Genomic DNA, 10,574 nt, shown 5'->3' with positions numbered 1-10,574 from the left:
CCGCTCACTCCTTTCCTGTCACTCTCCAGCCCTTCTTGGCTCCCTGTGAAGGAACACAGCTCCATGACACATCCTTACAGACTACAGAAGCCCAGGTATAGCCAGAGTCAGGCAGAGCAGAAGGCAGCCCAGAGGTGCGGCCAGACAACCAGAAAATATCCAGTGCTAGAGGGAAAGAACCTATGGCCACCCACCCTGGAATCCAGCTGCCCTTGGGTGGCTTCACAGTGAGACACAGAGACACAGAGAAGACACTGGGCACTGAGACTCTTATTGCAAGATTTAAAAAATGTGTATTGATATATACTTTATTATCTGTTATAAAACTTCCTTTGGCTATACAGGCCACTGTGCTGGATGACGAATGACACTGTGGTGGCAGCCCCCAGGGGACCAGGATGAAACTAGAGTCCACTTTGAAATGGGCACTGAAGATTGGGGACTTAGTAGGGAACTGCCACAATGGACCACAGTGGCCTGGAAGACACCAAGTGCGTGGTCAGCTGCCCAGAGCTGTCTGGGAGTGTCAGAAAAGCAGTCAGCTACCCAGAGTGACAAAAGGTCCTTCCTGTCTCACACGGCTTGCCAGGGACAGATTCTACCCCATTAAAGTCACCAGATGACTCATCAAAGGGACAGGGACTTGTGGCAGGCTACAGGCAGGTAGACAGGACCCTCTTCCAGATAGCACCATTCTCTGGAATCTGTCCAATGCTGCCTTACAGGTGGAGCTGAGGCTTCTGGCCCAGTAGGGATGACAGTGACTGAGTCATGTTTGAGGAGGGATGGTTGAAGAGGCAGGAGATGGCCTCCTTGTGGCCTTCACTGATGAGCTTCTGTTGAGGAGGGACCCCACCACACTGGTAGAGGCAGCTTTGGTACAATGAGTCACAGAAGCAGAATGGCTGGGGAGCAGAGGCCACAGGGTCTGTCTATAGTGGGCTGTTCAGTCTCTTGGCCACACCTGGCAAGAGGCAGATGCCTTGTTCTAAGGCAGCTCTTCTCCCCAGCCGTATAGGGGCAGCTGCCCTGCTTCTGCCCTTTGGCAGAGTGTCTCTGGAAGCTACTGGCCACTCTTTGCTGCAGCCTTGCCCCAGACACTGGCCCTTCACGATGCATTCCCAGAGGGGCACTGCATCTCCATGGTGACTGTGTTAGGTGTGCTGGTAGCAGTGTCCCCTGGCTCAGCACCATCCCGTAGAGCCCGCTGGAAGACTACCCTGAGAGGTTCCCACAGGCGCTGAGACTTGTCCCTCCCAGCCAGGAAGTAGATGATGGGCTTGGCGCTGCTATTGATGCAGATACACAAGTCAGTGACATATTCGGGGAAGGGGGCTGGGATCTGGAAGACCCAGAAGAGGAACCAGTCGATCCCCAAGTAGATGGAGGACACAAGGAAGACAGAGACAATAGCCAGGACCACATGGTTGAGCTTAGCAGAGCGCTGGCGGCGGCGTGCCCGGCACTCCACATGCAGGATGAGTGCCAGGCAGGGGAGTACCATGAGAGGGCAGAAGAGAAAGAACAGCAGGATGCCCAGGGAGATGTCCATGTTGTGGCAGGCTGTTCCGGAGGCCTCATGGCCCTGAAACATGCAGAAGTAGTTGTGGATGCTGGTGACCAGGAAGGACAGCAGCCAGAGGAGGGCACAGACCCCAGCAGACAGGCGTTTGGGTCTCCGACGCCAGTACCAGATGGGAAAGATGACTGACACGCAGCGTTCGGTGCTAATGGCCGGCAGGAGGCTAACACCAGCGAAGAACGTACAGAGCCCCACGATCCTGGACACCCTGCGCACATAGTCAGGGAAGGAGCCTAGGAAGGCCCCTGTGTTCAGGAGGGCAATCACAGCCTTGCTGAAGAGGTAGACCCCATCAGCACTGGCCAGGTGCAGGAAGTAGATGGAGAAAGGTGTCCTCTTGATGGAGAAGCCGAAAAACCAGAGGACCAGGCTGTTACCCACCAGGCCACACAGGCAAAGCAGCAGGAAGATGTAGTTGGTGATGGCAGGTGGAGGGGGCGTGGCAATCTGCTCAATGGTCAGGAAGCCTCTGCTGTAGAGCTCCAGAGTCTCGCTCATACCAGGACACATCTGTATAGGTGCAAGGGAACACATCTGTAAGGCTGCCTGTTGTTCTCTGGCCCTCAGCATGCCTATTCCTGTATCTGCCTTCATCAGCTACCAGGAGGTAGCATCTGCTATGGAATGACTAGCTGGCAGAGACCAGGGCAGATAGAGCCCCGGTCCCAGCTGATGCCAACACTGGTTCTCAGAGTCTAGAGCCTGCAAGATGGCAATACCACAGGATGACCAGACAGCAGCTCTGGGCTGCCCACAGGTCAGCATGGTCCAAATGTCCAAGTGCAAGACAATGGAAAGCAGAAGGGTGGGGAGATGGCTTGGTGCATAAAGTGCTCACTGAGCATTCATGAGGATCAGAGTTCAGATCCCCTGTCTCCTGTAAATGCCCGGTGAGTAGGGTGGCCTCCTTTAATTTGAAAGGCAGAAAGGGGATTTCCCAGAGGAAGCTAACAGGATTAGCCTACATCAATTGGCTGTGGCTTTAATTGGGAGACCTAGACTGAGTGAATAAGGTGCTGGGGAGTGATTAGGAGATTCTGGATGTCAACCCTAGGCCTCCACATGCACCAGCAATGTGTACACATGCACCAATACACAGGTGCCCGTACACATTTGAGCACACTCATTCATACAGACTCACACACACTACACACACCACGCACTGACACAACACTTACACACATTCCACACACTCACATACACACACACAATCATACACACACCACACACTCATACACACACGTTCACACACACATACTCACACACTCTCACCCCCCCACACACACTCTCACACACCCCACACAACCAGGGCTTGAGCAGACATTAGGTGTTGGATGTGAACAGTGACTGCTGAGGGCCAACAGGAAAGTGGTGATGAGTCAGTGTGGATTGTGGTATTGTGTCAGTAGATGCTTTCTGACATTGAAGGTCTGTGGGGATGAACAGGAATGCTGCTCAGAGGTGCAGCCTCTTTGGAGGTAAAGGGGTTTAGTGTCCACAATTTATTTGGAAGTAATAATGGGGGAGGAACTTCACCTATCAAAAGGTGCAGCCTCCATACACACGCCATGACATTTACACACACATACACTCACACTCACACACGCACACCCTACACACATACCACACACTCATATATATACCACACACTACACACATACCACAGATGCCACACACATCCCACACTCACACACATCACACATACACTACATACATAAAGCTTGGCAGCAGTGCTCGCCCAGCGTGTGGAAGCCTGGGGTTCAATCCCCAGTACTAGATAATGGACCATGGAGGGGATGATAGATGTGTGCACAGCCTGTCCTTGCAATTTTCTAGCAAATTGTTCTTATATGTTTCAAATTTAAAACATGAAAATACTTATTCCTAAAGAAATAAAATTACTGGTAAGGGGGTGGAGCAAAAACAAAAGACCTTGGGCCACAGGTGGAGTAGGAATATCTCACAATTGGGCCAGAGGGTGCTGGAGATGAGAGACAGCTGCCCTCTGAGGGACCAGGGTTACCTCTGGGGGTCGAAGGGGTGTCTAGGAGGGGAGAGGCTTGAGATGGTGGTCATTCTTCAAGCTTCAGGGAGTGGCTCAGTATTTTACAACTGGGCAGGGCACAGTTGTATACCAGTCCTGGCCCTGAGGGCTGAGCTGGCACATAAGTGCAGGATGCCGGCCAGTTCTCAGAAACTGGGGTCAGAGACATGGTAGCAAAACCAAGGACACTCTTTCGTCACAAAGTAAGTGGCCTCTCTACTCTAGCCAGAGGGTGTGGAGGACCTATGGTGGGGTGATAGTGCCTCCCTTTAATTCCAGGGAAGGCATATCTACACATGGCAACATGAAAGAGTTTGGCATTTCTGGGTTAACATTTAAAAATAACTGTGTGAATCAACAAACATAAGCCAGCTACATGCTATTGTGTTCTCAGGGTTGTTTTTATCCCTCCCTCTCAGTGGCAAAGGTTGCCTTTTGCTTCCCTTCCCTCCTCCCTGCAGGCATCACTAATCTATCCTAGGACTCTTCCCCTAAGTCTGGTATCTGTTTTCATGGTTCAGAGAAATAGGAAGGTTCTAGGGGCAAGATCTTTCTTGCCACCTTCCAAATGGCCTTAGCAGACAGTTGTGTCCTGAGAAAATGCTTTGTGTTGACATTTTCTAATGAAGAGAAGTGTCCTCTGGCCTGACTGTGTCAAGAGGAATTTACAAAACAGGAACTAGGGGTGTGACACTGTATTTTCAGGAAAGTTCTTTACAGGGTTCTACTTTCTACCTGTCCATCTCTAAGAATTCATCAGCTACCATCTCCTGCTTACCCCTAAACCTGGTTAGCTTTCTCTCTGCTCCCCTTTCTTGGAGTTGATCTGTTGTTGCTCCAGGCCTTTGAGAATTGACTCAGTGAACCAGGCTCAGATGCAGAACCCTGTCCCAGGAGGACTAGCTTAGCACTGGGTGCTGGCCTTCTGGACTGGGCAGAGCCCTCTATGTATCACAGCTGGAAAAAGTCCACAGTCCCTCACTGGGTGTTGGGGGGCATTGGCGAGTCACTGGGTGGGAGCCCCACACTACCTTGTGAAACACCTTCCTGGAGTCTGCTCCCTCCCAGGGTCTTATCTTCCTCTTCTCTAGGGACTTTGGGATGCCCCCTAGCATGTCCAGTCATTGCCATCATTCCACAGTGGACCCCATGGGAAGGAAAAAAAGGATCAAGGACATGGCGGGGCTAGGGGGGTGGGGAGGGGAGAAGTCAGTTATCCTGACATAAGCCTTGGTTTTCTCAAGTCTAGGGGAGGTGGACTAAGGAAGTAAGCCAGAGGGGTTCCCAACTTAAGAAGGGAAGTCCACACTTCTCAAGGGAGAAAACAAGGGCATTGTCCAAGTTTTAGGCGGGGCTAGTGCCGGCTACAGACTTACATTCATGGCTCATGCTCCCAGACTTGGGACAACACTTGCCTTGGGTGCCCAGAGTGGTACACACAACAGACATGGGCCACCATGGAACCAGCAGAGACTCTCTGACCTGATCTGACCATAGTAAATAATGATCATCCCGTCTCTGTAGGGAAAGGGGGAAGAAGTGAGACCTTTCAAAGCTGATAAACTATGACTCAAAGACAGCATGGGAACGGACTTCCAGAATGCCCAGTGCCTATGTTTGCCTCACTGATGATGACACTGGCCTCAGAGGAACCAGTTAACCAGGGCCAGGTCACAGACCCAGATGTGCCTACTACACGCTAGAACCCAGAGCTGACGGGCAGGCCTGGAAAGTGGGCTGGGTCGCCTCTCCCAATTACACCCTCCCACAGACCAAGGGCCTCCAGTCCATAGCACTTGCCTTGTTCTGGTTGGTGGAGTGAGCCTCCCACGAGCAGTTTCCGGCCATCTTCAGGACTGCTGAGTCCAGGCTCCTATTGGGAGCTCACAAGCCTATGTCCCTGCCTGGCAAGAGCCTAGAGAGAGGATGGAGTGAAGTCAGCACGAGCCTCCCCACCTCCCAGTGCACCAGCCCTAGCCCTCTAGGCCTGCAGGCCAGTGGCTCTCACCTCAGAGGAAGGGCTACCCTGGCTCACTCTGAGGAAAGGACTTCATGCCTGTCCTGTCTGTCCTGCCCTTCCTGCCCGTGGGCTCACATTCAGACCCTTCCTGGCTCCGGAGCCCGACTACTGCTCCCTGGGGAAGATACTCTCCTCTTTCTCTTCTCATTGGACTGCAAGATGCCTAGGCCAGAATGTTTCTAGCAATTTTTATGACGGGTTCCCTTTGCATCCATGTTGGAGTACCTCCTTAGTGTTCTGATAGAGGGCTTGCAAGCAGTCCTAGAAATGAGGGATAGAGGGCAGATTCTTTCTGGCAGAGGGGCTTCCTGCAGGAGGAGGCTTTTGTCTGGGTCTTATTTTATCATCCTAACTCTGGGGTAGGCATCCATCCCTCCTTTTTGTAAAAGACAGGGTCTCAGGCAACCCAGGCTGGCCTTGAAGATGACCTTGAATTGATGATCCTCTTGCCTTATCTCTTGAGTACTGCGATTGCAGGCTGAACCACCATACCTGGTGTATGTGGTGCTGGGGCTCCAACCCAGGGCTTTGTGCTTGTTAGGTAAGCATCTACCATCAGAGCCACATCCCCAGCCCTTCATTTGATGATGCACTTAGTCTCACAGACTCACTCCTAACCAGGGCGCAAAATGAAACTTTGAAGACACTGTGACTGTCCCCGCAAGGTTCGCTTGAAGGAAGCAAACCAGGAGTTTGCTGTGGTGGCTCTGGGTTCCAGGCTGGATGTAGGGAAGCTGGGCTCAGCCTCATCCAGCTACTCTGGAGGCCTGGGGATGTGTTGGGTGACAAGCTAGGGAGGGAGACCCTGCTTGAGACTGGTCTACCCTAGCAGGCACAGCTCATTAATATAGCCAGACTCTCTCCCAGAGCAGGATGTGTGCAGCTCACTGTTCCACTCCTCATAAATTCCTTCCTTGAGAAGGGCGGATTCCCAGCAGCCATACGCATAGCCACTGTCTCCTCCCTCACGGATATGTAACCCTGGCAGCTGTGCCCACCACCCATCAAGAGTGTCCGGTGCGCGTGAATGGCACTCCCCCCCCCTTAATTTTAAGCCACTTTGCTTCACTGGAGCCAAGGAATCAGTTGGGGTCTTGAGCCACACCCCTAGCCTCTCATACCTATTGGATGGTGCACAGAGGCACACTATTAACCAGGGTTCACAGAGCCCCTTCCTGCCCCTGGCTATCCCGTTGGCCCTTTACGTGTGTGCATGATGATCCCTCCCGACTAAGAGTGGCCTGCTCAGGCTTCCCAAGTGGAGCCCCTTATAAGTAGGCATGAGTGATCTTTGTGCAGAGAGCTTGCAGATTGCTGGTGCCTCCCACTCAGGCGTCATACCCTTGCTATGCAATGGGGCTAGCCCAGGTTCTCCTGGTACCTGCACCCCTGGAGGTAAGTAAGCACTCTGCACTCTCCTTTGCTGTCACTCATCCAGACACCTGATGCTCCCAACTTTCTCCCCAGTGATGCTCTGATTCGGAGGACCTTTCATCCTACCAGGTTTAACCCCTACTAGACACATGCCCCCTGAGAGGCAGGTGAGTATGTTCCCTGATCACCTCTGTGACTGCTTTGATCTCTACCCTGGTCCCTCTCCCACCCCAGATCATTTGCAAAGTGATTCGCTCATGCATAGAGATCCAGAAGCCAAGTGGACCCCAGATGGGCCATATTAAAGACATGTGTGCAACGTGTACAGGGGTGCATGTGAGTGTGTTTTCTCTGGCCAGGATCTGAGGTGGGACAGAACCAAGTTCAATAAAACTAACAGAAAAGGCTTTCATGTCTGTACCTCAGACCCTCCCCTCAAAACAGGGTAGTGGGCCACCTCTCCACCTGCTTGGACTGATGGATAGACAGACCAGCCCTAAGGTAGCTCCCCAACTCATTTCACTTCTACTATATCCCCTCATTCCTTAGCTATGGCCTGGCCTATGCACTGGCCAAGGGCAGGAGCAGTCTGTTGGTGTCCCCAGATACTCAGAAAGCCTATATTTCTGCTTAGGACTCAGATCCCTGCTCAAACCTGACATAAGAGAGTTCTCTAAAGGGAACGGAGACTTGGCAGACCTCTAGCAAACAGCTTCATCTGAAGCCAGCAACAGCAACAGGCCTGGCTGGAGTGGGAGGAGGTGAGACTGTCAGCTGTCCGACCTTATGTGGTTGATTCCCAAGTGTCCCCAAAAGAGCTGTCCACGGCTGTCCTCATGGCCAGCAGTATGCCTGAGAGCGATGGGAATCAGCTTTGTACTTGGACCATTGCCTACTGGGTGTTCCCTCCAAACTCTTCCAGAAACCAGGCTTGGGTGTAAGGTTGAAGGAAGGATGGGAGCCCCCACCCTCAGGGGGACAGAGTGGGAGTTGGTATTGGAGGATATGTTAGGGCTAGGGGTAAGGCCGGTGGGGTGAGGTATCAGGGGATGCTGCACAAGCCTTCCAATATCCCTAGGACACTCAGAGCTGTGGAAGGGGTGGGACAGGTCTTCAGGATGGGGACATCTTCACTCCGGGTCTTGAGGCTCCCTGCTCAGAGAGATGGGACATTTGCAAGCTGCCAGTCATGGCAATGCCCATTTCCCTGCTTTGAGGATGCACTCTCATTTGCTTGCCCTGCCTAACCTTCACCCTGCAGCCCCTGTACACAATCTCCCCCAACCCCAGTCCCTGGGTCCCAGAGTGCTACCTGTGGCTGTCCTGATCCTCTGAGGCCTTCCCTTTGTGGAGATCTTCTCCTAGGATTCGGAGCTTGCTGACCCACGGGGCTAGCAAGTACTGCCTGGAGCCTTGGAAAATTCGGGCTTAGGGTGGAGGACGAGCCCTCACCCGCCTGGCCTGTTGGAGATGGCTTTGGAAACAGAACCCGCCCCAAACCCAATTCCAGGCCCAGCAAAAGGGGGAAGGGAGGGTAGAAGGAGGAGAAAAAGGAGGAGCAGCAGAAGGAGGAGCTGAACAGTGATGAGGCTTGGGGAAGGAATGCCTGGTTCAGGAGCCTCCCCCATCCCCACTGGGAACTCATCTCTCTCTCTCTCTCTCTCTCTCTCTCTCTCTCTCTCTCTCCCCTCTCTGCCTGGTGACGTCACACCGGCCTGAGCACTGGGGCCGGGAGTCCAGATGTTAATATCTCCCATATCCTGCAGCTCCAGAGGGCTGCCCCAGTAGAGGGAGCTCCGGGCTGTTCACTTGCCTGGTGACTTTGGCCTGCCTCCAGTGGGCATTTCAGGGCATGTGGTGGTGTGGGGGGGAGTGGGGGAATGTCCACTCCCTTGTTTGAACTGACTCAAAGCCTGGCACAGAGAAGCCAGGAAGCAGCAAGTGAGGGACCCCCATGGAGAGCGGTGGAGAATTGGCAGAGAGAAGGACACACAGCCCAGATGGCACCAACTCCCCCCTTGCCACCCCAGAGTCTTCCTGGGGGCCTCCTGGGGCCTGTGGAACCAGGAATTCCCTTCTCTCTAGCCCTAATAACAATCAGATGTCACAAATGGAAAATCACAGCCCTTGCTCACTTGGGCTGAGCAGGGAAGTTGGCGAGCCACCATGCCTGGTGCATGTGCTCCTCAGTGAAGATGAGTCAGCCTCCCCCAGAGAGGGGGTCCTGGAAAAAGTTACTGGCCAGGGCATTGAGCCCAAGCCTGGGTGGGTATGGAGGGAACAGAGAGTTGACCATGAGGGTGGGGTGTTGGAGCCTCCTTCTGCCCTAGGCCAACTTTCTCATGACCCAAGAAGCCTGAGGGAATGGATGCCACACTTTCCTATGGGAGTGAACGGTGCTGAGATGGGGGAAGTGTACCTTGTGGGCATCTTGTAGTAAGCCCAGAAATAGGACCCTCTCTGCACCTGCAGTAGCACCTCCTTCTGCCCATCATGAACCGGCTCTGCCCCTTGGACCAGACAATTCTGAGAGCAAGGAGTCTTGGATGGTTGCCCACTTGGGACCAGCTGGCTTCCTGGGACTTGGGGGGGGCAGGGATTTTCTGGGATTCTGGAGGTTGAGAGAGGCTGGGCAGGCAGCAGGGAGGACGGTGACCCAGCCTCCTCCTCCAGGGCAGGCAGCTGTGTCCCAGCTGGGTCACTTGTTTACACTGAGAGGCCGGGGGAGGCCGAGTCCCAGAACTGTCCAAGTATAATTGCACTTGGACACTTAAAAGGAATTGTGTGAAGTGGGCAGAGGCTGCGGAGTCCACAGCCTTATTTGGTATGGAAATATGTCTCTTTGACAAACAAGAGAAGAGGTGCTTGTTAGAGGAAACTTGTCTCTCCTGAGATTGCAGAGTCCCAGGAGCCACTGCCCCTGTCCACTGGGGCTGTTGTGGACCCACAGAAGGCCATGGCCCTCATTCATGAGCACCTGGAGCTTTGTTCTGCAAGTGCTACAGGCTGGACAGACTGACACAAGCACTACAGACTGGCATTGCTCACCATCATCCCAGCATCACAGACATGCCTTCTGGCCTCTCACTGAGAGGGACCATCAGCTCTCTGTGGCCCTTTTCATGCGGACATCCATCCTCTTCAGGAAGATTCCCTATTTATTACCTAGTTACCTCCAAAAGACCCTGGGAAAGTCACACACTACTTTGGACCTTTGTATTTTTGTAGAGTGGCAGTGAGGGGTTGGATGCCTGGGAGAACCACCCTTATTGGACCTCAAAAATTCCGTGCCCTGGGCATAGGTGTGACTGGTGTCAATCACTCACTCATCAGGGCTCAGAACAGAATGGGGCTGCCAGACATGGCTTTTGTTCTTTCAAAAAATTTATTGTATTGTTATTTATTTGTCTTGTGTTATTGTTGCAGCACTACTGTGGAGGTCAGAGGACAACTTGAGGAAGTCAGTTCTTTCCTTCTGCCGTATGGGTCCCAGTGACTGAACTTAGGGCATCAGGCTTAGTGGCAAACACCTTTACACACTGAGCCATCCCTGC

At 53.1% G+C, this 10,574-nt stretch overlaps 1 protein-coding gene across 1 annotated transcript; it reads right to left on the bottom strand.

Annotated features, from left to right (window-relative positions):
• Positions 1–281: 281 nt before the first annotated feature.
• On the bottom strand, positions 282–8,549 carry Mrgprf (MAS related GPR family member F). Its single transcript, XM_051193503.1, has 3 exons — positions 8,333–8,549; positions 5,427–5,541; positions 282–2,092 (listed from the first exon to the last, which is right to left on the bottom strand). The coding sequence occupies exons 2-3, from the start codon at positions 5,472–5,474 to the stop codon at positions 1,109–1,111; spliced, it is 1,032 nt and encodes a 343-aa protein (XP_051049460.1). The 5' UTR covers positions 5,475–5,541; positions 8,333–8,549; the 3' UTR covers positions 282–1,108.
• Positions 8,550–10,574: the final 2,025 nt, after the last annotated feature.

The sequence above is a fragment of the Phodopus roborovskii genome, unplaced genomic scaffold (genome assembly GCF_943737965.1).
Source record: "Phodopus roborovskii unplaced genomic scaffold, PHOROB, whole genome shotgun sequence".
Classification (NCBI taxonomy): Eukaryota; Metazoa; Chordata; class Mammalia; order Rodentia; family Cricetidae; genus Phodopus; species Phodopus roborovskii.
The sequence above is the reverse complement of the archived record's forward strand: the minus strand, read 5'-3'. Positions and strand labels throughout refer to the sequence as shown.